This window comes from Colias eurytheme, chromosome 24, assembly GCF_061535395.1.
Source record: "Colias eurytheme isolate Ceu_HAF_F1 chromosome 24, ilColEury1 Martin Lab GWU primary, whole genome shotgun sequence".
NCBI classification, from domain to species: Eukaryota; Metazoa; Arthropoda; class Insecta; order Lepidoptera; family Pieridae; genus Colias; species Colias eurytheme.
In genome coordinates, this window is record NC_143003.1 from 6540368 (window position 1) to 6568255 (window position 27888).

Genomic DNA, 27888 nt, shown 5'->3' on the forward strand with positions numbered 1-27888 from the left:
TCACTAATGTCATGATACGCCCATACTTGACATTAATTAATAGGCAGATGTGAATCTATGATAACTCATTTAACTTTTTTGTTTGCGTTAGCCTGAGAAAACTTAATAATTTTCCTTGTTAAAAAAAAACATCGTTTTGTAAAAATAAATCATTCACACTTATAAATTAATCGTGATGACATATTACTCATAAGATGTAAGTAATATTATATGATAACCATTGCAGAAAAAGTAGCTTCGACAAAAACAGTACAACCGAGCCTAAAATCAAAATATAGTCAAAAAAATTTAAAGGCAACAGTGCGAGAAAAAGCCTCAACAAATAAAATAAATATCGAATCAATACAAAACGCACCCATACACGCAAACAATTAAAACCACGTTGCGCGTTATCCCACCCGGCTTTTCCACGTCATTCTAGAAACTGGGACGTCTCAAACGGTTGGCGATTTTCTATTTCCAGTACCTACGTACATTATGGAGGAGCTGTGCGGCTGCAGTGCGAGTGAAAGTACCTAGCAGACGTAAGTTCGCTCATCAGGCCGGGATCTAAGGTCTCCGTTGCGTAATAGGAAACGCGGACAAGTTAACTTGCCGCGCAACTTGTTGAAAGAGTATCAAAACTCATTCCGACCGCGGATTGCGGAGTTTGCAAACTTTTCGCACAGCTGAATCACGACGCGGACGCGATGAATACAATATTTAGGTATACGGAGTACGAAATTGTTTACGGGTTGAATTATTCAGGAATGCGTTTCGAAGACATGGAGTATACGAAATCTTGCTTATAGGGATGATTGTGCTTTTTGCATGTGTATTACTTACTGCGAAATATGTCTCCAAAACAATTATGTTTATTCAGCAAATAATAAGCATCTGTGATGTATATCGTGCTCTGCTATGTTTCTGTTTCGATAATGGGTACATGCAATATTTTGAGCATGATGTACATATTCTTTAAAATGAATCATAAAGTAGAATTATAAATGTACTAGCTTTCCGCCCGTGGCTTCGTCCGCGTTTTCAGAGAAAAACCCGTTCTTGTAGGATTTCCGGGATTAAACCTATCCTATGTCCTTTCTCGGGTATCAAAATATATCTATACCAAATTTCATGCAAATTGGTTCAGTAGTACAGGCGTGATTGAGTTACAGACAGACAGACAGAGTTACTTTCGCATTTATAATATTAGTATGGATTGTATATTTATTGAACGAAGCCAGTTTAGCAGTATGTACCTACATATTTTACACCAAATATTTCGAATATGCCAACTTAATAACTACTGTATTTAAATACATTTTGTAAGACTCAAATACCTACTCACACATGAGTAGGTAGGTACCTATAAATATGTTTTTATAATTTATATTTGATTTCAAGTTTGACAAATTAAATGCATCTGTTTCGATTATGTGTAATTAAATACCTCCCAATAAAGTAATAAATCAATTATTCATGCAATAAAATATTTTCAAGAAGCTGTGATAAGTTTCAAATACGTATGCAAATAACAATTTAAATTATTATAATTTAAAATTTTATTTTCCATAAACAACACTTATTGCTTAATAACTGTCTCGAAAAAAGAAACATCAATTCGACCGAAAATAATCAACCTCCTAGACCGGGAGATACTGACACAAAATTTCGAGTCATTTGTAACAGGATGGCGGTTCTACAGGGGTCTTAGTACGCAATGACAAAAAGAAAAATGATGGTGTGAACGCTGGTACCGGTGGGTTAGTCGCGTGGGCGTTAGTCGAACTCGTCGGAAAAATAGCGAAAGTCAAACGATTTGTAACACAAAAATTTTAGAATTTATCGATAGCCCATAAAAAAGAAGTAGGCGGTAGTGTCATGCCATACTTTTCCGGTATGACTTACAGCCCGCCATACCGACGCGAATGTGTTGATTTAAAAAAAACAATTATTCAACCATTTGTACCAAGCTAACTTTTGCACAGGTAACCATCGTCGTGCAGCCATTTACGAAAATCGCCATGCCATACTTTTCGGACGATTCCAAATGGTCGCCATACCGCCGAAAATCTGCAAAATTTTTTTATTTCGCCTATCTTTTTGTACCAGTATTGCATTTGGCTTTTTGGAGAGTATTTGATAAAATGTGACCATTATTATATTTGCCATACTTCTAGTAGGGGGAAAAAGTGCTGTCATACTTGAAAAATAAATCTATTATTAATTATTAATTTATATAAGTGAAGATTTCCAACACCTAGATCTTTGAAATTTTGTATTTATATTCGTCGATCCTCAAACTTACAGGAAAAATAAGTGCCATACTGTTACAAATCGTTTGACTTTCGCTATTTTTCCGACGAGTTCGACTAACGCCCACGCGACTAACCCACCGGTACCAGCGTTCACACCATCATTTTTCTTTTTGTCATTGCGTACTAAGACCCCTGTAGAACCGGCATCCTGTTACAAATGACTCGAAATTTTGTGTCAGTATCTCCCGGTCTATCCGTAACTGTTTGCGTCGCAGCATTTTATTTACTACAATTATATTATAATGGCAATAATAGTATGATATTAGGTGCCGCGTAAAGGACACAATCGTGCGCAAGGATAGTCCGTGATCCTCAGTAAGAGGTCGTCTTGAACCGACTCTGGCGCGAACGAGTTTAAAGTTAACGACCGTTTATGATTATTACGAAGGTCTCTTGATAATTAAACTATTCTTTGTCGTATAAACTTGGAACGGACTAAATATCATGTTTCGAATGTATTCGCACGCGAAGCGAATCCTGAGGACAGGCACGTTTCCAAGACAATAAAATCAATAGGTACTCTCGGCAACTGGTGGAGAGCGGTTATATCTTGCTTTATTACACGTTTAAAGACTCATTATTAACGTGAACCTAGGATAAGAATTATTTACTTATCACATAGCGTAATGAGATCATAAAAGGGAAACATTTATACTGGCTTTTGAATGCCGCTTTGCTGAAGCTTCCCGATTACAGGAAATAATGAACAGATGTAGGTACCGACTATTTCCCCAAACTTATAAGTTGGTTTTATACTTGTGTATTGTAGTTTTAGCAATACTATAATTAAAAATAGAGCAACACTCAAATAAATAAATATGTTTGGGTTTTGTTGCTTAGATTGTTTTTCAACATAAAGAGTTCCCCATTCGATAAATTTACGAAATTTTACTATTACACTATGATATTATGACTCCAACTCAAGTTGAAGTGAAGCGAAAGGCATCACAGAAGTTACATTCATGGCAAACGACAAAGCACAGACGCAGCTATAAACTATCATAGAATCAGTTAAAGTATTAGCAATCAATAGGAATTGTTCGTTTGCTAAGTTAATTATAAAAACCGATAAAATTCTACGTTGTGAATCATAAAACAGAATGCCTTCCAATCGTTGATCTCCGTTCAATGATCAATTAACCAGTAAAACAAGATGTCTGATGTGGTTGTGTTATAATTAAATGCAATAATTATAAAAACTAGATTGAATGATGTTCTTATTCCAAAATTGAATAAGATATCATGTGAACAACAAATTCTCCAGCTTGTCCTCGTCTCGAAGTAAATTTCGCTCGAAACATCAATATTGTTTACGCAAGTCTTTAAACTATTTTTTCTTTGAAAAATGTAATTGTTCAGTAGCCAAATCACCATCTCCAAGAGATTACTACACCTCAGTGGTTTACCACATCTTGGAAGAAGCAAGCATTGTCTGCAAATGAGTCACGCTTGCAACAGAAATGTAACCATAACAAAGTGAGCCGTAAAATCAATAATATTTACTCAAACCCCTGAAATAGGTGCTTCTCGAGCTTTCTTCCGATACCATATTATCATTAGTGATAACTGATAAGTATAAGAACGGTCCAAAGTGCATCTGACATATTTGGATTATTAATATGATTCTGGGTACACGTGTATAAACGACAAACTAATCATCGACCCATCTTATCTGCTGTAGTGTGTTCCATCATCGCACGTATAGATATCTAGATAGCCCGCTTGCTCCAAAGCGTAGCACTCAGATCTGCGAGATCTGCCAAGTTCCTACAAACCATTCGCATCAAAAATGTACTAACATCATTCCGTTACAAATCCAACCACCAACCAGTTGCAGATCCACAGAAATCGGGCGAAACGAAAGTAATCGTTCGCCACGACTTTTGGCAACGCTGGCCGACGAGTTGCGAAACTTGTTGCGTAACCGCACCGACAGGCTTGTGCAGCCAAACCCGAGACTTCAAGATTTGATAATTAGCATACTGATTATGAGCAATTAGCCTATTTTTTTTTCAATGTCTACATCACGGCCGCATGAGAATGAAGCGCTATTTAGTATTTACGTCAGATATCATTTGAATAACTTCTTGGTTCACATTCTGCTGCCTTCATTGTCAGGACGTGTTAAATATTTTATACTTAAATATATTATATTAATACATATATGTAAGGATTGCTACAGAGCCTCCTCATGATAAAACTAATTAATAAAAATCATATTAAAACCAGTAATGCAATTCAGTGATTAAGTAAAACGGTAAGCATTAATTATTAAACGAATATTAAAGCAATTTGAGGGTGCTAAATAAACACTATTGAGAGTTGAGCATTTAAATATTTAAAGGCGCAAAAAAACATGTTTACTTTTCTTGTTTTAAATCGCGCATCGCACGCAAATGTAAGCTGATTTCAGACGCAAAAACTATCGGAAATGAGTCATATGTAGATAGTCGTGTCTCGTATGATGATATTATATATACCTACCACATATTATACGGGATTACATCAGCTATATTCTGATAGTACCAATTTATCTATAATCGCGACATAATATACATATCAAGTAGGTAACTATACTTATACGTTGAACATCAGAAAACATAAAGCCGTGTAAGCACTGTATTCGCCAAGTTTTGTTACATATTGCACGCCTCATAAGCGAAGCGTTGAGGTGGGTACTACTGTCACTTCGCGCAAAACATCTGATTTTTCAAACTTAAAATGTCTTTATGTATCATACATTGCACTTGTAAGATAATACATACACACACATATTAAGAAAAAACACTATTTTTAACGTTCATGATATTTTTGATGTCATTTTTGTTATTTAAACTAGTTAAAAAACAGTTTAAAAAAGTTCTGTCTTGGACGTCCGTGTGTCTGTATGTGCGGATCCTTTTTCTTGTTAACACGATAGCGACCGAAATACTTTACTAATCGAGTCATTTTTTTTCTCTTACGCTTGAATATGCTCAGGAATAGAACCCTTTCATTTTTCAGGGTCTGATTCGATGTGGTTTAATTGTTATTAAATAAACAAAAATAATAATTAATAAATATTTATTAAAAAAAAATTATGAGGCGTGCACTTTTGGATTTTCCAAATTATTTCTATTATTCCACGAATCAAACTAGCAGATAATGGTATTTCTGTTTAAATGGAGCGCAATCCCTACACTACAGTACACCAAAGCACTTATGTACTAGTGTTTGGAATGAAATAGAAATATTAAAGGAAAATTCCTGAGTAGGTATCATTAATTCAGTACCAGCACTATTTATAGGTAAAATCCTTGTAAAATCAAATTAATACATAAGCTTTTAATGACACTTAAAATAAGTAGCTACAATTGCAGAAAAAAGAAAAACAGTTTCGAGTGCAATCCCCTACAGACGCTGTGGTAATTACTCCTAATTAAATCCAACCAAAACCAAAACCGCTGAACATCATTATGCCACATCATCACAAAAAAATCTAATTAGCAATTGCGGAGATTATTGCGAAACGCGATAAAAGAAACGATAGGTAAGGTCGGAGGATAAATCTCGGTGGCACTCGAAATGAGCAAACAAATTATCGCGTACCGAAGTCGCATGCGACACTCAGATAGTCGTTTATGTCAAGCCAGTGGACAGTGATGAAATAACTCAAATGTACCTCTCTACCATTTATTTGCATGAGCAGCCGTCCAAAGGCGCACGACGGTAACGAAGCATGCAATTATCCACCTAATTATGTATTTAATATGCGCGCACTGCGAAGCGTTAGGGTTATGCATCAGCTGAGTTGCGCTTTGCACGTATTCATTATAATATTTTATAGCTCATATTATATTGTCACTTTGTTAAAGAGACGACTTTCGGAGGGCCGCCCACATTATGGTATAACCTGATTCTCAGGTTTATTTAAATTTATTGATAAGAGAAAAACATAGATATTAAGGAAACGGGAAGCCAAATAATAGTCGCAAAAAATTGTTTAAATATTTGAATAATAATAAGTGTCTACAGTCTACACTCTAGTAATCTCAGACTTAGGCAATTATTATTCTTTTAAATGTAAGTAAAGATCTACTCATATCTACGACGATCGCGATAGAGTTAGGCAATGGTAAAAAAGATAAAAACTGTTTATTATTTATTTAATTTAGCAGATTAATTAAAAATGTATCCAACCCAGACAATCGCATAAAGTGTGAAGCATGCACCAAAACTTTTATAAGACGCTAGACCATGAACATTTATAATATTAATTATATATATAAAAAGTACATTAAAGTGGCTAACCGTTGGCTAATTTAAATAATTAAATTAATAATATTTCATGCACTTTGCACAGAACGGTTATTCGGCAACTTTAAGGTTGCGGAAAATTAACAAATATTCCCGTTTATCAAGGGCGTCGCCAGCCGATGGCGCAGGGGGGGGCAAGTTGACTTTACCTACTACAATTCATATTTTTCTAATTCTCTATGAATGAGAAAAGTAGGTATGAATTTTAGGTAAAGTCGACAGCCCATGAAGCTTTCCACTTGTACTACGATCCTTACATCTACAGCGATTGTAATTACAACAGTATCTTAGTACTATATACATACAGGGTGTCCCAAGAACTATGGATATACTGAAGCTAGGAGGTAGAGGACCTAGAGGGCTATCCGAATCCCCCCCATGTATGTTATGCGATTTTTCGTAGTTTCGGAGTTGACTTTTTTTTTCAATTTTTCACCTATCGCCGAGTACGTTGAGATTTTTACTCATGGTGACGTCAATTATTGCGGTAGATGCTTGATTTTTGAAGTGAAAACTTCTTTAGTGGCTTTTTCTGTAATGGGTATAAAATCTTAAACTCGCGTCAGGACACGTGACCTGATCGAAAAAGCGGAAGACGGATACCATTCCAAAATATCAAACATGCTCAACGTTAATAATCAAGTTTTCACTTCTGCCGGCACTCCCGGAGTGCAACCCGTCTTTTTTTTTTGTGTGCTAAGCTGAAAGATAGGCCAATTCAGTATGGACACATTTACTATCGTTAGATCTTTAAATGGAAAAAAAAAATTAAATGCCAAGAAAGATAAAATTACCCAGTATGTTACAACTTCAAGAGCCAAAAGTTTTCCGTTTGATTTTTAAAAACTTGCTCTATCCTGTATATATTCTGTGACAGTACAGGGTCCAATGTGTAAAGCTACATGAGCACGAGCTCTTGACTATGCAATAAACTTGTAAATAAGTGTTATAATAACATATTTATTAGAAAAATAGAATAAAAAGGAGTTTGAATTTGAATAAATGTTCAGCGTATTTTTTTTTAATTACCAGATTTTAATATTATAGCTGTGGTCGTTGTTTGTTTATATTAGGTTAATTAAAACGTAATTTTTGGGGATTCATTGTAAACTTCTCGACCACTTTATTATTAAAATCTTGTAAGTTTCCATGTAAGTATAAGTTTTCGGTGCACATGGCCAAAACATTGAGGCGATTTCGACTCATATAGTGCTTCTTAGCCAGGTTTTTAGTCTCCTGAGGCTGCTAAACGATCGCTCTACCGTCGTGCATGGAAGAGCGATCAAAATTTTCAAAATTTTTAGAATCTCTAGGGGGGGGCAGCTGCCCCTCCCTGCCCCCCCTTGGCGACGCCCTTGCCGTTTATTATAGTTATATCGACAATTGTATTCCTTCGATTGCCCATTACTCATTTTGGGGAAACTTATAACAAAACTGCGAGCGTTTGCTGAATCAAACCATAGAATCTGCAGTCTACAATCCTGAAAAATGGGCAGGGCCGGATTTAGGGGAGGGCAAACGGGGCGAAGGCCCGGGGCCTCCACAAGCAGGGGGCCCCCACAATAGAGACTTCGGAAAAAAAAATCTTTCAAATTCCAACTAGTAAAACTAGTAAACATCTTTTCCTTTGATATTTTTTTTCACTTTTACCTTTACCTACAGCCTACAGTAGATGATTATTTGATTATATTAATCTTAAATATTAACAGAAATCATTGATCTATATTTGTTCACTCTAATCAAGCAATCAGTGAAATATCAAAATCTCAAATGGCCCTGATAAGCACTTCCAATTTACTACCCATCTTAAGGGAGTACCCCAATGGCTCAATGGCTCAGTGGGGTGGTATTTGCCCGCAACCTCGGAGATTGGGTATTCGATTCCGTGAAAATTTGCACGCTGCAGCAGAGGCATTGGTGAAAGTGTATACGGATGATTTAGAGCCTAGTCTTGGTAATGAGTTGGTTCAATTTGTGTCTTTGATTGATTCATACAAAAAGGACTATGGAAAAGATCAATCGCCGGAACTATTTTACTACAAAATTTTCGAAGATCGAAAGGAGAATGTCGAAACTGGGCCTAACTGTTACATAAATCATAATATATTTAAAATTCATTATGTTAATTTTAATAATTATTTGTAAGACTTCTGATTCTATGGGAAAACAAATCTTTGAAAAAAAAATAATTCGTTCACTACCGGTCTTATCAAGCAGAGATATCAGTGTTGTCAGAAGTAAAATAGTCAAATATATGTATAGATTAATACCACATACGAATGAATGTTTATTAATTTTCATTTTTAGTTTTATTAAATTCAAATGCTATATATTCTACTGTTACACTATTATTAACTAGACAATGTAGATAGAAAATAAACTTACCTGGACCTAGAAAAAGGCAATGCATTTAATTCAAGCAAACTAACTTTTATTTTTGTTACTTTACACCCCAATATCTCTGCTATCCCATAGAACAGATCTATAATTATTATATTCATAGAATCTGTATATTTTTATCTATTTAATCCCCTATAAATCATCAGTGTAACGATCAGGCCCAGAGTCCTATGGGAGTTTTCCATTCTCCAAACAGAGCTACATACCCAAACCTCGAAATTGCATTGAGAATGTATAATTGGTCTTGATGGTATCAAATTGCACTGGAGAGCGCTCATTTTCAAAAATGAAAATTATAAAAAATAGGCTTCGAACCACGATGGGACAAAACCGTCTATCAAAGCTTTCTCTCCAGGAGCATTGAAAGCGATTTACCTACTCCAAGAACTGGATTACAGCGAAATCATCAACGATTTTTCGGCAAAAAAAGCTCGAAAGGTTCCGTTCGTTATCACTAAAATTTAGTTCAGATAATTCATGTTTCCGATTATATTTATATGCGTTTGTTAAATACTAATATAAGAGAATCTAGTTACTTGGTTTCAAAATAAATTATTTATTGAAAAACTCGACTGAGAAAAATAATTGTTCATTTTATTTGGAAAATAATTTGGGGCGAGGGGGCCTCCACTCCTTTGTTGCCCCGAGGCCTCTGGACCTCTAAATCCGGCCCTGAAAATGGGTATATATTTTTTTAGATGAGAGGACCTGAAGTAACAGTTATATATATCAAAGAAGCTGAGAACTTGGCTGGTTTTATCTAGTGACTTATTATTTTTAGGAGAAAATAAAGAAAAGCGAAAGCTCGTGATAATTAAACATATTTATTCTTGTTAATTTTATAATCTTCTAAAAACTAGTGCAAAAGCCAACCAATTTGAACCAGAAAGAAAGAATCCTCGAGCAAAAAACATGAGCTATATAGATACCCACAGCTTCCTGATAAAAATGTTTAATTTCGATTCGTACATTTCGTAAAATTTTCACCACTGTTTCGTAGGTTGATTTAAATTTTTCGGTACGGACGTGCATCAATGGATCCGTTATTTACGACTTGAGTACACATTATTTACATGGCGATATTTAAACAGTGGACGTAACATCAACAAGCGTATATTTTAACACAAGTTAATGTATTCCGTTTGAAGCTCTCGATAATGAGCTAACTGCTAATAAATATTCTTTCAAGATCATTATATCGAGCCTTCAAAAATTCAAATTAATTTATTTGCCAAAAAACATGGTATACATAGATGTTAACAATTGAGTTCCAGCATGTTCAGCCGTTATTAACAGCATGCAAATTATGTCACTTAATTATAAATCAAAATTTCATTTATTATTTTCATTATCATTAGTTTACATTTCACATTCTACAATCATTATTAACAAAGTCAATCAATCAAAGTCAAAATTTATATTTGATGTATTCTGTGTAAAAGGAACGCTCTGCGAGGAATTTCACTAGTTGCCATTTTAATTTATTGAAAGTAGTATAGAAGCTTTATTTTGCTGCTATAAAATAAAGCAAGGCAAGAGTGGTACAGATATTACTACTGAAACACAACATATTATGTTATTCATTAATATTGGCTTATATCTGACGTAAACTCCAATTAGAAGTAGAACTTAATATTTTCTGTCGAAATATCGCGAGGAATTTCGAAAGATTCAACTTTTGCGAAAAAAAGATAAACAAGTAAAAATAATAACACCCCATAGTTTGCTTTGGGCGTAAAAAATCATCCTCTACTTGAGCCACCCTAGAGCCAGATCGGTTTTAGCCCCAAGATCGATTAATCTGATATTACATTTATCATGTTATGTATCCCACAAAAGAGCATCGGATCTAGAATTGTATCCACATTAAAGTGGCGAACGATTGATAAGTTTGCACTTACTCCTATTCAATCCTATTTATTACGGGCACAATGTACCATCCCAGTATGTTTTATTTCAATATTAATCGAAAGAAATAAGCCATATTTAACAGCATTCTGCAAACTCGAACGACTTGCATCAGTTCATGTCAAAATCGATTCCACGAGGAAAACGAATCGCTTCCGACTGATAAAAACCGGAAATTTTCAAAGCCTAGTTTTCTCCGCCTACTTTCTGTCTTTAAAAAAAATGGCCAATTGTGTGAAATTCTTGGTTGATTGTTAAATGCTAAAACAATACAACAATTGGCGAAAATTAATAATTTATCAGTGAATCCGATAAATCGGTGTCGTGCTTCGTTAAAAAACTAACTGAGAATTAATAATAAGTTATAGAAATTTATTTATAATAATGCATTGTTTCCTTCTAATCGTGACGATTAAGAAATCATTAAAATAATATATTTTATTCAATAAATTAAAACTATTCTTTACATATGTACGGTGAAATATTGAACAACTGTCTTAGAAATTGAAATACATAGGTAAGAAATATTTATCTTACAATAATACAAGAAAATTTATACTTTTACTAGCGTTAGCTACTACATATTAAGTATTCTGTGCTTTCACAAAGGAACATTTCACATAAAATTTTTTTATTCGATTAGATATTAAAGAAATTGAAAAGTTATGCTTTCTTTAGATTTGTTAACAGATTTTGTTCCTAGATTTTCACCTAGATTTTCATCTTGTAATCAGGTTAGGGAGACATAACAGAGATAAAAAGATCAACAAACAAGATGCAAGTATTACTAGTGGTTGTTACGTTTACGCTTATTCCACTACCATAAATTTTATTATTCCAAGTTATGGTTGGAACTCTGCACCGCCAATAAAGACCAGAGTAATTTCGGTTTGAAGCAGTTTCTCCTAAAAATCTTGCTGTGAGTTACGAGCGATGTTAATGTAAAGGTCATCGCAGTTGCGGGTTATCACCAACTACTAGTACTATAAAGAAGGTGCTTTTGAGTTTTTTTTTTTAATAATATACCCACGTATAAAAACCGGAAAATGTTGGAGGTTATCGGTGACTACGATATAATTACTCTATTTTGATCGTGAAATAAATTGCACAATAGGTGTCATTATTGTAAAATACTAGTTGAAAACCATAGTATTTTTATACTCGTAAATATATTTGTTAGGGAGACCAAAAGCCGAAAAATAGGGCGTGACAACAAACAATCGATACAGCCCCTCTACCGCGATAGAAATAGTAAATTATAAAAAGATTAAGCGATCCGAATGTCTACAATAAAATATGAAAACGGAGCAAGTATTCTTGAAATTTCGACAGATTAATTTATCTGCCGAATTAAAAATTTATCTATCAAAATGATATTTCACACATAGTCATGATACATCCTCCCCTTTTTTATATTTTATGTCACAATCTTTTGGTAAATTATCAATAGTAATAGGTACCTAACTACATAAAAATAAAACCGGCCAAGTGCGAGTCGGGCTCGCGCACAAAGGGTTCCGTAGCAGCAAATATAATAAATTACAGTTAAATCAACCTATCTCAAAAACTATAAGAGATACTTTGATCAAACCAAAAATCGTTGAAAGAGTTAATTAGCATGCATCACCTCTATTTTTTTTAGAATTTTATACCCCGTAGTTATAAAAATAGAGGGGGGGGGACATACTTTTTACGACTTTGAGAGCTGATATCTCAAAAACCGTTCACTTTAAGAAAAATGTTTTTTAGAAAACTTTATATCATTTTAAAAGACCTTTCCATTGATACCCCACACGGGTATGTACATCGAAAAAAAAAATTTCATCCCTCAGTTACATGTATGGGGGGCCCCACCCCCAATTCTTTTTTTTACTATTTAGTGTCATATTTTTGTAGCGGTTCATACAACATATATTCCCATCAAATTTCATCACTGTAGTACTTATAGTTTCCGAGTAAATCGGCTGTGACAGACGGACAGACGGACAGACGGACAGACGGACATGACGAAACTATAAGGGTTCCGTTTTTGCCATTTTGGCTACGGAACCCTAAAAACACCTAGAGGAATATTAAAATAAACGCAGAATCATCACGATCTCTTTGTTATGTACCACATTTTAGTTAATGGTATATTACCTATATCTAGCTTTAAAGGGAATATATTATAGAGGTTTTTACAGAGATCTTTGATGAAGGATACTTTTACATCAATGTAAGACCAGTTAAGAAAATACCTTTGTGAGGATATAATTCATTTCTGAGAAACAGAACCTTGACATAGACGGACTGACAGCGGAGTGATCCTTTAAGTGGTACACAAAGGTGTTATTTTATAATTATGAAAATTCATTTGCACAGACATATTTTGTGTTAAGGTTTAATTAAATAGGATATGTGAGTACTCCGAATTCTAACAATAGATCATTCTAGAAGCTAGCCGGCTAATATCGAATACGAAAATATCGACTATATACCATTTTCAAAGACCATTAAGAAACTGCCCATAACATTGTCAGCATCATTTAAATAGAATTCCTTTGAAAAGTTATTTGCTATAGTCATACATTCATACATATGTACATACATCCACCCTAAAGCATGTACAGGGACGGGCTACGTTTATCTATCAACGTGCCTTTACTGCAGCTCAATGGGACGTAGACCATATGACGTCACACATTCAATATGGCGGATGCTACGAGGAACGGCGCCATTTTTGTGCGACAAGGATAAAATGGCCAGTCGCTCAATATGAGCGGTAAAATATTTAATCTTTCTCTAATCAAAAACTATAATGATCACATTTTCAATTTGATTTGATTAGTTTAAAATTTAAAATCTCTTCTAACAAAACAACAAATCCTCATCTTCCGTGGATTCTATAATTCGAAGAAAAATACTCGAATTTCTATAAAATGGAAACATATTATAACTATCATAGTTATGACTTTCCATTTTGAAGGACGAATTTTCCACACGGCAAATTTGCAGTTTGCTGGTAAATCCACCATTATAATATATTCCCAGGACTTTCTATTCTTGATTATGGCAGAGCAAGTAGAGGAGCATATGGGCCACGTAATAAATATTACGATTACGAGCGCCAGCTCGTTTAGCTCGCCATATTACCTACCTCCCTACGTTAAAAAAGTAATTCCTATATAAAAAATCCGCTGCACACGAACCATATGCTAATTAAAAGCGACATGTAAACGCATTTTATTTAATACCTAAATAATAATATATTACACACAACATAGGTACGTTCTATATGTTGTATTGCCACGACGAGATCAAGTACAACGACCTACTTCTGGCGAGATAACGTAGATATTGCCCGGCTGATATTCTAAGCGACTCGCAGCAAAACTTCAGCACGTACAGTGGGAATATGAAACCTTGTCTCTAGGCGACTACTCGTTGCACACGGTGGTGAATATTTCGTTAAATTTCAATGGAAATGGGGGATTTTTGTGACGGGAACATTTTTTTATACTCGCATGGTATTTAAAAAGTATCTTATATAACGATAGGTACGCAATATTTTTATAAAACTCAAAATGCGGTTACTCGGCAACAACGTAAAGGAAGGACAAATCAACAAAAACACTGAACGATAGAATATTTGATTATGAAATAGAAGACTGAAATTCTTTTTACGAAAAGGACTAGGTATATTTCAGACGTTTTTATATCTTTTTTTCGTTTTTTTTTCAAGGTTTTTTCGACTGATTAGCTTCAAAAACGTGGACCTCTTTGTTATCACGTCACTAAGTCGTAATCAACGAAAATCGACGAAATTCGTCGGAAAAACCTGCATTTACTAAGTCTAGTATTAAATTTAGTCCTAACCTTCATCTTTTCATATGAATTATGTAGGTCATTAATTTGTAGTACTATAAGTAAATTAGACTCCTAAAAAGTGTCCATTGCAGTTGTTCAATTATTCAGTTTTATTGAATTTAATGTTTCAATTACATATTCTTATATATAAAAATGAATCGCAAAATGTGTTGGTAAGCGCATAACTCGAGAACGGCTGAACCGATTTCGATAATTCTTTTTTTATTATATTCCTTGAAGTACGAGGATGGTTTTTATGTAGAGAAAACGTAAATATGTACCACGGGCGAAGCCGGGGCGGACCGCTAGTTAAATAATAATTATGAAACACTAGTCCACAAAGTCATCCTAAAAAGGAGAGGAAAATTTTACAATCACATTAAATTAATTGTAACAAGGAAAATTACTTATATCACATGAACAAAAAGGATTTTCAAGGCCAGCAGTAGCAAGACAAATACAAAACTGAGACCTTAAATACAGACATTTCTATTAGAGAATATAGCTACTAATTAATTAGACAAAAGAAAATGTTTGTTGTTTATGCTTTGAAATTCCCTAGAAAGTTTTGTTTTGGCTAGGCCAAGAATTATACTTAAGGTCCCTTAGTAGGTGAAAACGGCAAAATGGACTGTTATCTATGAGCTATAATTATTGAAAATATTGAAGTTTTTTCGCACTGAAATTTCTAATATGTATTACAGAACGTATGTGTGGTGGGATGACTGTTTCCAAAACACGATTGGAAAAATTTTGCTTGATAAAAAAAATCCTGAAGTTACCTCTAAAATATATATAAAATATAAATGCTCATTACAACCGTATTTTACGATAATAATTCGTATAAAATCACAAATACATAGGTATTTCTTCTCGATTTCGTGACTGTTTTAGATTTAGAAAATACCAAATATTTTCATTCACTTTTTGATAAAAATGTGAATGGTGCTTACGATTTTTAGTTTCGAGCACGTTGATTCCATACTAAACGCGGACCCCCTCACCCCTCACCTCAGGCGAGAATTGCTGAATTTTCGCCCCCCTTCTTAAATAATACACTATAGCATTTTGCTAATTTCAATAATTCAATAAACATTTACTAATAAAAGGTGCAAGTTCATTTGTCAATTATAAAAAATGTTTAGTAAAATATATTACTTACAATTTTTTTTCAAGTAAGATATATACTAAACTCAATAAGAATAAAGAAACATCAATAACTATCCTTAATAATGTAAAAAAAACTGAAAAATCCCACACATCTTCAATCAAAACCCTCTCCACTTTAACTAACATAAACAAACGTACCATCAAACAACGAACCTATACATTCAATGTTAAAGAAGACATTGAACCATCACCCTTCAATGTCAATGATAAAATTAACGATACAATTGAAATAATTCACCTAATCATGATCATGGAGTAATTACTGCAATAATTAAGTCTGACTAACTGATAATTCCACTAAAATATAGTATTTCCAAATAGTTACTTATGATAACTAGAACTTCTTATGATATTTTATTATTTAGATGTTTAATAACTTAGATATTGCTTACAAAACATATACACTAAAATTTATTTGTAAGTAATTGATTTCATTATTTGAAATCTTTGTTTCTGGCAAAAACTTATTATATCAGTATCACTACTAAACATTTACTTTAAAGTGGGGATAATTTTGAGAAGAATCACTTAATCAATCTTTTATAAAAGAAACTGAAAGCATTACATCAACAAAGAAATTCAACAAATTCTCTACTTAACTGGAAACATCACGATTGGATGACAAGACTTTGGCCATACAAAAAAATCTGTATTGGAATCAATTAATATAATCTAAACCACAATAAAAAGTAAATATCCATCACATTATTTAATATTTTGATATTTTCATGTCAAAATTATTACAAACTAAACTCCTGTATTAAATTGAAAATGCAAACAACAGATGCTTTAAAAATAACTACCTCATTTTAAGTGTTTTTAATAGTTATTTCATAACCACTAAAACATAATTGAATTATATCATTTTGCTTTTATTAGCTGATAAATATTCACTAATTGATGCTCATAAAATAGTTTATTGAGTGATGTTTTTGTACAAATTATCATAACATTTTTATTGAGTGTACCAACCAACTTATCTCTTTGTCTATTAAGTTTGATTTATGTTCTTCAAAATAATTATTAATTACATTTTTAGACCATTCGTATGTAAAACTTCTCAAATATGTATTACAATATTGTACCTATGCTTTGAGAACATTTTATGAATGAGGTTAAAAAGGACTTCTATTATTTCTATTATTAATACCTTGTAATAATATTTTTTTTCTGACATATTTAGATGAGTTACATCACGTCAACAAAATAATTAAGTAACATTTCTTATGCAATTAATAAAAATGTTACTATTTATCTCTATAAGACACATAATGCAAAGCCGATAAACTACCTCAAGCAAGTTAAATCAGGATGGATGAATATGGATAACTAGGAAAACCTGAAATATTCATCCAAATCAGTAATTTTATCATGCTAACATCTCAAAATCATAAATAACATATCTATTTCATGTATTTTTTACAAACATAACTGAAAGAAAAGCTTCCAAAAATGTTAAAAAACAAAAATGACAAGCATGTTTGTTCATCTAAAGCCCATATAGGCATATCACTATTAAATGACTATCCTTACTGTATGTGGTTAGCTGATAACTTGTGCTTACGTCATTTTCAGTAACCGCAAGTTTAAATGATAGTGATACTGCAAGTTAATGACGAATTTGGATGTGAGTGAATTTAGCGAACGAATAAATGCTTTTAATTGTATTTTTTGTTTTAGGCCAGGTGTATACAGAGCATTATAGGGAAATGTGGTTGGTTAATACTAGAATTCACAATAAGAAAGGTATAATTAAAATTAATGTTTGACAACTAAAACAGAGGGTGGAGACTGAGGTAAAATGTATTGGTCCTGTCTTCAACCGCATCTGTAATGCTTTACATTTAAAGAGTAACCAAAAGTGCTATTTTACAGTAAACTTGGTGATCTTATAGTATGCAAATAAAAAGGGTGTCATAAATATTGTAAATATTCTGACTGACAGTTATCTTAGAATTATTTAAAATGTGCCTACTTGTTTCTTCACACTAATAATTCATGCGTTTTTCGTTGTCATTGTTAAACTGAGTTTTACATACAATATGTATTATGTACTGTGCTAGCAAAAATCATCAACAAATAGGTACGCAGACACAAGAAGTTGATAGCACCGAATGCCAAATGGCAGAGGTCAATGTTTAATGTAGTTTTAAAGAGTTAGTATGATCGTGTAAATTTCATATGCGTAATGTCTATAAATGTGATAATTTAGTAGTTCAATGCCATAAGGAATCACAGCCGTAAATAAATATTTATATGATAAAATGGAGGTTAGATATATGTACTTGAGTATACTGACTAAAAATTTTGTTTATAAGTATCAATATTCAGGGTCTAACATGAAATAAAATTGCTTATAACATTTTGTAAAACTTTTACACAAATCCTTACTTGTAGCATTTTTGAATTGAGATTTAAATCTAAGCACAAAAATTCATTTAACATAAGCAGAGTTGATGTGTGAAGGATATTTTACCGTCATAACATTTGAGGATAGAATGAGAATTGAATCTTTTTATATTTAGTACAATATAAGTACTTGTATGTATACAATTACAGGTTATATGGTAAAGTTGAATACATACAAACATACAAATTAATAATTGAATTGGTAGATATAGAACCATTTCAGTTTTCAACTAATATTAACCAACAAAATGGAGAGGCATAAAATATTAAGATTTGTGATTTTGTTTTTTTTATTTCCATGATGTTATAGAAGAAAAATTCAGAATGACTATTTCTTAAAATACTTAAGTTTATTAAAAACATAAGAGACAGTGTAAAAAATTTAGTGCTTTGATAAACAGTTAATGATGTATGTGGGTAATTAATTTTCTTATTTTTAATAAAATAAATTTAATTGCATTATTGCTATTTTAAAATGAGTATGGCTTAGGAACAGTTTATAATGAAATTATGGACTTGCTTTATACAATATACCTATATGAGAAGTATATTTAAAATATTGATTTAAATTTAATTTGGACTTCAATAAACCAATTCTTGTTCATAAAGTATATTAATATTCTGAAAGCTATAACGTTATAATTCTTCCAATTTAGCTAAGCACAAGATTTTGAAATGTATAACCAAATTGAAGTTTTGTGACTTCAACTGATTCCTTACTTACTTACGGCAAGGTATTTCATATTTAGGTTTCAATTTCACGGGTAATTTCATTTTATTAATTTGAAAGAATATAAATAGATTGGTTAATGATTAATGACAGATATAACAAGTATTTCTTTTATTATTTGTGAATTTTGATATGAAAGAATTACCATGTAATAGTGTCAACAAGAAATATAGCCATCACTTGGACACAGAGGAATCACCTACTTAATTTCTAAAGTATACATGATGTTCTCACACATTCACACTCATACTCACTTCAAATCCTTGCAAAACTAATTTAAAACATCTAATTACCAATTTATGTGGAATTGCTGCATTTAATAGCCGATTCAAAACACAAAGATTATGTGCTGTCCTTATTGACACAGTCTTGGCCTAGCAAACACATTTTTTTCCACACTATGAACACAAAAGTCTTAAAATAACATCCTATAACACTTTTATAATCACTACGGAAACCACTCTCCTCGCAAATTGCGAATTTAGCACAAATCACGGCCTAACCTCAAAATGCACACTAATTTAGACAATTGACAAGCACAGATGTTTTGAAACTCATAAATTATGGCCCCGACAAAAACACGATAACGATGCTACGTGAAATTTTACAAAGAATACGAAAACTAGCCGTTCATGCCAGCAGTATAGATTTGCGAGCAAAATGCTTTGTTTGAGTAGGTACGTAGTTACAGCCTTCGCTCATCGCTGCACTGTAGTATAGATAGGTAGGCGCGTACGTTAGGTATGTGTACTGCACGACGTATATGCACATAGCCATAATTCACTCGGTCGTTTCGTGAGCGCCAGGCGAGCCTGACCGCATGAGAACCGCGTTCTACCACCGCCCCCGTTGGACAAAGGGCGGCGCGAAACTAGCTATATTCACAAAAACTGTAAACACGACTGACGATTTATGACAATGTCCATTTGCCATTCATGCACTGAACACGGTCACAGCGAGGACTAGACGGGCACGGCGGTGCGAGGCGGAGGCGGAGCAGTCACGCTCGGCCGCCGCGCTGCGAGATTACTATCGACGGCGGCGCCCTGCCGCCCTGCGACCGCGACATAGCCGTGTCCTCGCCTCGCCTAGCGCTCGCGGACGATCCGACCGTTCCGAAATGGCGCAACGATGCGGAGGCCGTGACGCCGCACGACCGAGAGAATGGCGACTTTGCGATACAGCGAATGAATGTAAGGGACGTTTCGCAACTTCAGATGGATTTTAGCTCGAGGAGACCAAAATAATCCACCGCGTAACGACGCGGGCGTTTGGGTGACGGCTCAAGGATTTCCGGAGCGCGTGATACTCACGGCCTAGCCGTTCGTAGCGGGTCAGCGGCGTCCATGGCGCGCCCAGGCCCTGGCCGCAGCCAGGCTCCGGGCCGACGGCCGAGCGACGCAACACACTATGATCTCACTTAAAACACGCCGAGATACACCGTCGCACCATCTCGGCGATACAACACATCGACCGCGACGTTTTAATACGCGTATAAACACTCCGCGAACGGTGTTTTGTTACATCGGTTGAGTTTTCTTTGAAAAATCAATATACATTTTCCCTGAGTGAGCTACGAACGAGTCGATGTCCAGCGCAGGTTACGTGCGTGAAGTTTGCAAGCTTTTTTAGCGCACCGGTGTTACCAACATTTTTTTGCCTATTTTTTGTATGGCTGTTGTGATTTTTTTTGTGATTTGTGATGCACTTCATACTAGTCTGAACAGATTCGGTCCTCCACAAAGCTCGCATGCGCGTACAGTGGCGCCCTCGTAGAGCGTGGCGGTAATTTCAAGTAAATAATATATCTAATAGTATTTGTAGAGATTGAATTTAATACTCTACAATAGTACAGTACCATATTATATTGTTCTTTTCGGTAAATAAAGAAAACAAACGTTGTTTTATACTTTTATTTTACTAATAAATTTAATTTTACAAATCAGATCAAATTATTTAACATTACAATTACAATAACTTAAATAAAGGCACAAATGAAACAATTAAAAATACATTTATTTACAAAATCACATGTCTGCCCGTTGAATATGCGATTCAGGGTTAAGTTGGAGGAGTTGAATCTCACTTTAAACATAAAAAGTGAAGAGATCACACCTCCACTTAATCCTTCACGCGAATGCTTTTGATGACGCTCGAGTCGATGATATCACGCAGGGAGGTGATGATGTGTGCGAGGAAGATGACTTCACGTGTGAGCTGGAAAGATAGATCTGGCAGCATAATAGCAAACTGTCAAGATCCCCTGTCCAACTCAGACGAGTAGCCTTTTTCAATCTCCGTCGTAGCCGTACTCCATCCTGTAACAAAAATATTAAATTTGTATGACGCCAGTATATTAATTCCGTGTGATAATCGTAGTGCACGCGCTCGTTATGAAGCCGCGCGGTGCGCTATCACCGCTTGAAAAGGTGCGGCTAACGTACTCTGATAAGAGCACTGCTTTTCCCCGTCACGTTGACTATTCTAAATACCTCAAATATTCCCCATGAAATTATCAATTACAACAACATTATTCGTGATCGCAAATAAATTGTTTCGTAAATATTCCACGTATTAATGTTCCTGATTGATTATTACGTAATCAAATAGGTGTGACACTAAACTAGGTACTTACAACGCGTCACATAGATTAAATGAATTTATAGAAAAATGTTACACAGTTTGACAATTACTACGTAAGAGCAACAACTTATAACGCTACACACAAACTGGGAAGAAACCTTAACTAGCCCAGGCCAGATATTCCAAACAGGACACTAACTACCAACGGTCAATATCAATCACTGCGCAAACTTCGATAGAGAGACGATCGATCGATGGTTCCATATTTATACACTCGATCATATCTTCAGATATGATATCAGGGAATTGCCACGAGGTACAAATGTCCACCATGATTGTGATAAGATTCGACGGCCCGAAGAATCGATTGGTCCCCGCTGTTAGTATCGGGAACGCAAACACTTTAACCGGCCAATGGGTGCCACTGTGATAAGCTGGCTGCGACGGTGCTTCGAAATACAGGACTCCAAAACCTCGGGCTTCGCAACCGTCCGGGGCCGATGCCTTCAGCCCGCTATCTGCTTGCAACTTCATCACTATGACTAGTTGTTTACAATGAAGATACACGTTTATTACGTTATATCTCGATGGCAATAGATAATTACATTTTCTTGTCTGCTACAAACAATTGAGTGTGATATTATAGGGTTTAGATGAGAGTATTTGTCTAACGCAAACGCTAGTGTACCACTTAAAATGTATTTATTCCTCGATTTAACCATCATACAGACACAATGTTAAAAATATATATATTGTAACTATAATTACTTGAATATTTAACATGTTCAGATTTTAGGTACGAGGACCTAATTTACGAGGTAATTGGTATTAATTAGGACTCCTATAGGTACTTATCGTTTCATCAAAATATTTCAGAAGTATAAAAACAATGATAAGCATCTATACCATTTCCCAGTAAAGTTGTGTTGCGTATACTCATATTATTCACAGCAATTCTACGTCAAAAGGATCTATGTATAAAACAGTTTACAAGAATAGGCATGTGATAGTACGTGGAAGAATTTCGACATGACAGATAAGGTGGCAAAAGGCGCATATCAAATGGTGTCATTTGATAAGGCCTGAGGTGTGCTTTCTGGAACACTTATAGACAGGTGTATATTAATAATCACATCAAACACGTACTCGAATCATTTAAATATGTACTACTTTTAGGAAAATAATAGGTATCTACTAATTTATGGAGGTTACTGACTTTTTATGGAAGGTTTTAGTAGCAGTAATGGAATCGTACCTATCCTAGAATCTGCTTTTCTCTCAAAGAAATTTAATTCTATCATCTGATTCAAAAAGGTAGAGTTCAGCTCTACCATCAATCTACTGTGGATTTATTTAATTTACCTTTAGGTTTGCTCAATAATTTCCGTGTATTAATGTAATTGCAAGAATTCTTTTTCCAGTTGAAGGGAAAGAATACAAAATTAAACACGGCAATTATGACAAAAACTTTAATTCCAAGCTAATACATATAAAATACAAGATAGATATTCTAAATACAAGATAGAAAGCAAAACCGAGATCAATAACAATGGCTGTCAAAAATCAGTCTGTCTGTTGGAATACCGTGAAAGGCATCGCGAGGATTGCCAATATCTGGAGGGGTTGCGACAATAACTTCGGAGGGTGGGAGGGAGCCACGGGAGGCGCGGCCCGTCGCCTCGCGGCCGTGAACTGGGACTTTGAAAACTTCTGCCGTATTGTGTTTACATTGAACTTTGTTATGTGGGTTAAAGTTAAGCTGGAGTTCAGAGCCGTGTGTGCCGTTTCACTGAATTACAAAGTTGACTCGCAAGTTTCCCGTATCGATTTTCATCTTATGTTTATCAAATGTTTCAAGGTTCTTCACTTCGGTCATGTGTTGGTCTCGCGTTTGACTGAACTTGGATATATTTGGGTCATATTTACAATTTTATAGACGGCGGATACTATGGACTGCTCTTAATTCATGCGTCGGTATTGAGTATACTTACAGATGTACGTTTTCATCTTACAAACATTAGGTTTCTATTCATGTTATTTGATGCAGTCAGTTTATTCACGTTATCCTTAAGGATCGTAACTGAATGTATGATCATTATAAATTTATTCATATTATGACGAAATGTCTCTCATTTCCTTCTATATCATGGAATCGCTGAATAATAGCTCTATTTATTTCATTAGAGTAGCAATCAGCCTGTGCCTTGGCAGATGATTCTGTATTATATGTTTGGGAATTAATTATCAAAATATAATATAACCTAACGGTAATAACTCATGCATTAAAAATTCAAATGAATAAAAGTACAATAGTCAAACTTCAAAAATACAAATTTAATGAAATAGGTAATAGGACATAAATACATGTTGTGTACGAACATCAACGAAATTCGAAATCATATAAATAGTGTAAATAACTATTTCTAGACCGCACTGCACTGTAGCGATGTCACAACGCCCCCATACCTCGCTGCAATACATCCATGAATAGAATCATTGGTATGGTAATTTTCTCTACTCTACATGTTTTAAATGATTTGCTAGTTTACGATAATTTAGATTTGTAAAGATACATTTAGAAAGGTAGATTTAAAGAGGTAGACGAGGTAGATTATGCTCTACATCATATCTCTATGGGTTTATTTTTTATTTCTATTATATTTAGACAAATATTTTCATTCCAAATTTTATCTAAATCGATACTGTGGTGTGATAGTCAGCCAGACTTTCATATAATTAATTAGTATGGGATTATAGAGCTTGGGACTACTATCCAAATTTCGTTTTTTTTCAGCATACCCAATAACTAAATTATAAGATAGATGAATCATGTCACTAACTTATAGATATTAAAAATGTATTTCAAATGTTATTCAGGAACGACAGGTCAAGATATCTAACAGGGCCAATATCTATCAGTGATAGAGCCGCACCTGAACCTATTTTTCACTGTTATCAAGTGCTATCTGATAAAATTCACACGAAATATTAAAGGAAGACAATTTGAACAAATATTCGTGAGTTCAAAGTACTTAAGTATAGGTATACTTAAATAAATAAGTACAGAGGATTTTGTACGCTGTTATTTTATTTTTATTTGAATAGGTAATATTTGACTTTACAATTTAGGGTACCTAGGTAGGCTAGGTATTGAAACTTATTATTAAGTGAATGGCGATTTAAAATTTAGTGAGACTATTATTATTTATTTTTATCAGTGAAAAATAAGAAACGACTCGTATCGAATTAAAGACTTAATGACATACTAAAGCATACTAGGTAGCTATATTGTTCTTTGAGTATCAAAAATAGTATTATCAGAATTTTCTACGATTTAGCAGCATAAAATCTTATCTGATAAGCAATATAGAGTAATATTTGAGATAGAATTACACTTATAATATAATAATTCAACGTAGGTAGTTCAACTTTGAATAATATTTCTATAATTTAAAAACGCATTTTTGGAAGTGTTTTCTAATACAAGGTTTATTTCCATTACAGTATCGTTAGGTATTATATTTTGAATTCTAGAATTGCTGCATCTACCTTAGTGTGAAAACACAAGACAATTATTTCTTCGTTATAATATGCACCTTTATAATATGTCTTTACAATTCACATAATTTTTTACTGTTTCAAGGTTACCAAATTTTAGGTACTTATTTTGATAAACTTTCTTATCAACCAATAAATTTTTATTTGTATTATTCTTGTGTTACTTCAAGGTATGAGTCATAATATTTTATGAGTTCAACGGATTTTTCCTTGACATCCCTATGACCTTACTGTCTTCATTGGTTGATTAGGAATTAATAATACTACCCAAGAGGGTAGGGGAGGGGCTTATAAGAATAAGATCTATACATATAATAAAATCGTAGGAAAGTCAAAACTGTACATTGAATATTTTTTTTAAAGAATACATAATCCATGATCTATAATCGATATAGAAGCCAAAAACATAGTTTTTAGAATTTTTGTCTGTTTGTCTGTTTGTCGGTTTGTCTGTTTGTCTGTTTGTCTGTATGTTTGTCCAGGCTAATCTCAGAAAGTACTGCACGGATTTACTTCAAATTTTGCATGAATATTACTAACAGGTCGGGTCAGGCTGTTATATACATATTATCATGCTATCACCTTCGGGGGAGGAGCTGTGAACCTTTATTTTTCTTACGTATTCCGTGTACTACGACAGCGTACAATATAAAGACTCATGTTTAAATGTTGTTTTTGAGTAAGCCATGCTATTGTCTACCTTAACACTATAAAAACTACGTCATTTAAGTAATTTTGGCCGAGAAACAGTATAATGAATCTTAGTAGTATAAAGACAAATTTAAAACAGCGCCATCTATGAGATTTCATTAAAATTAAATCAATTTACATAATATTAACGCTCCTTGGAAATTCATAATTTAAATATTATGATGTTGGTGAGTTTGTTTTTTTTTAAAGTTAAATAAATAATTCATATCTTCCCAGAGTAAATTTCAGGTGCGCTTATATTTCATGTGAATATACTAAATTTTTATAAGTGAGGGTAGATGTTTATTATTTGATGTTAGTTACAGTTATATAGGTAATAGACGTAGTATTTGTATTCTCTTTGGGTAATAGTAGATAACAGTGATTGTGTTCATTGGTTACATTTTTAAAAATCTTCGGCTTTTTTTTAATTTTCGCCTTCTTGCGTTCCCACAAAAGGTAAGTTGTAGCTTTTATATTTATTGTTTATTATAATTATATAGTTAGAGCGTATACGCACTATGCGGGTAGCCGCATTGCGGGTAGCCGTCCGGCTGACCGCAAGCACAATTATGTACGTAATATTCATTTCTATGCGCACTGCGATGCGGCTACCGCAGACCGCACAGTGCGCATAGAAATGAATATTACGTACATAATTGTGCTTGCGGTCAGCCGGACGGCTACCCGCAATGCGGCTACCCGCATAGTGCGTATACGCTCTTAGACTCATGTTTTTAATTAGTTAAAGTTATGACAAAATAAGAAAATGATGAAATTTTATTTTTATCATGTATAACTTTTACAAGACTATTATACGCCCAAAGAAGGTCACTTTAGTTCTTGATAAAACTTTATTTGTTAGTAGCTTTTTATTAAAATTAGGTACACTTATCTTTTGATTTTTTTTTATTTACAGATTCAATGTTCATAAAAATTGACGATTTGCGCGAGGATGTAGTGGAAATTAGTAACCTTGCGCGTGGTCAATCAATATTCAATACATATTATAATAAAATTCTAGAAAAGTGATGTCTGTACAATGAAAATATGTAAAAAAAATAGCAGGGGTTATTATTAAATCGATCTCAAACCCAAAACTGTAGTTATAATTTTTTTTGTCTGTTTGTCTGTATGTTTGTGCACGCTAATCTCAGAAACGGCTTATCCGATTTAGATGCGGTTTTCACTAATATATTTTGGTAATCTTCATTTAACATTAAGTGTTTATTTCATGTTAATCGGTTTGTAAATAAAAAAGTTATGACCATTTAAGTATTCACGGCGAACATTTGCAAAGGCATTCTATTGTACACTACTATACAGTGTACGATAAAACGTAAGTTATCTGTTATACGCTACAGTAATTATTCCTTATAAATGTCCAGGTGATCATATCGAAAGTCCCCAAGGGTGGGGGGTAAGCTGAGGTAGTAGGGGGGGAAGGGGTCAAATTAGAATTATGCTTACTTCTAGGTAAATTTTATACATAAAATGTCCTTTAAATTATGTCGTATTATATTTTTAACCCATTTTAACCATTTTTAACCATCAAAAAGATGGGTGATAAGTGTTTGACCGCTATGTTTGTCTGTTTGTGCCACCGTAGCTCGCTAACAGGTAATACGAATTAGATGCGTGTTAGGCAGCATATTTTCCGACGCTGGTTCTTAGATAAAGTGTATCAAAATCGGTTCATCCATTTATTATACCTAGGTATATAGAGGTAAAAGTGGGAATGTGGGAAAAAATATAAGTTATATTTTTATCCAATTCAGTTTATCCATTTATTAGATTACAGCGGTGAAAGTGGGAATGAACAATAATCGAATGTGGTCAAATAATATACTCAAGCGGCATATCAAAATATAAAAGAGCAACGTGTTTTATCGAAATCGGTTCATCCGTTTATTACATTTAGGGGTGACAGTGGTTAGATAAATAAACCAAATGGAGCATCAAACGACAGGATATGACGTGTACATATAGGTATAATTAGAT

General features: G+C 33.9%; 1 protein-coding gene across 1 annotated transcript in view; it reads right to left on the reverse strand.

Moving 5' to 3' along the window:
* Nucleotides 1-20656, reverse strand: part of Tdg (Thymine DNA glycosylase) — a 77396-nt gene extending 56740 nt beyond the window's left edge. The window contains exon 1 of the mRNA XM_090115926.1: nt 20370-20656. Within this exon, the coding sequence (XP_089972052.1) occupies nt 20370-20404 (35 nt within the window). The 5' untranslated portion in view covers nt 20405-20656. The remainder of the gene's footprint in view (nt 1-20369) is intronic.
* Between the last annotated feature and the right edge of the window lie 7232 nt (nt 20657-27888).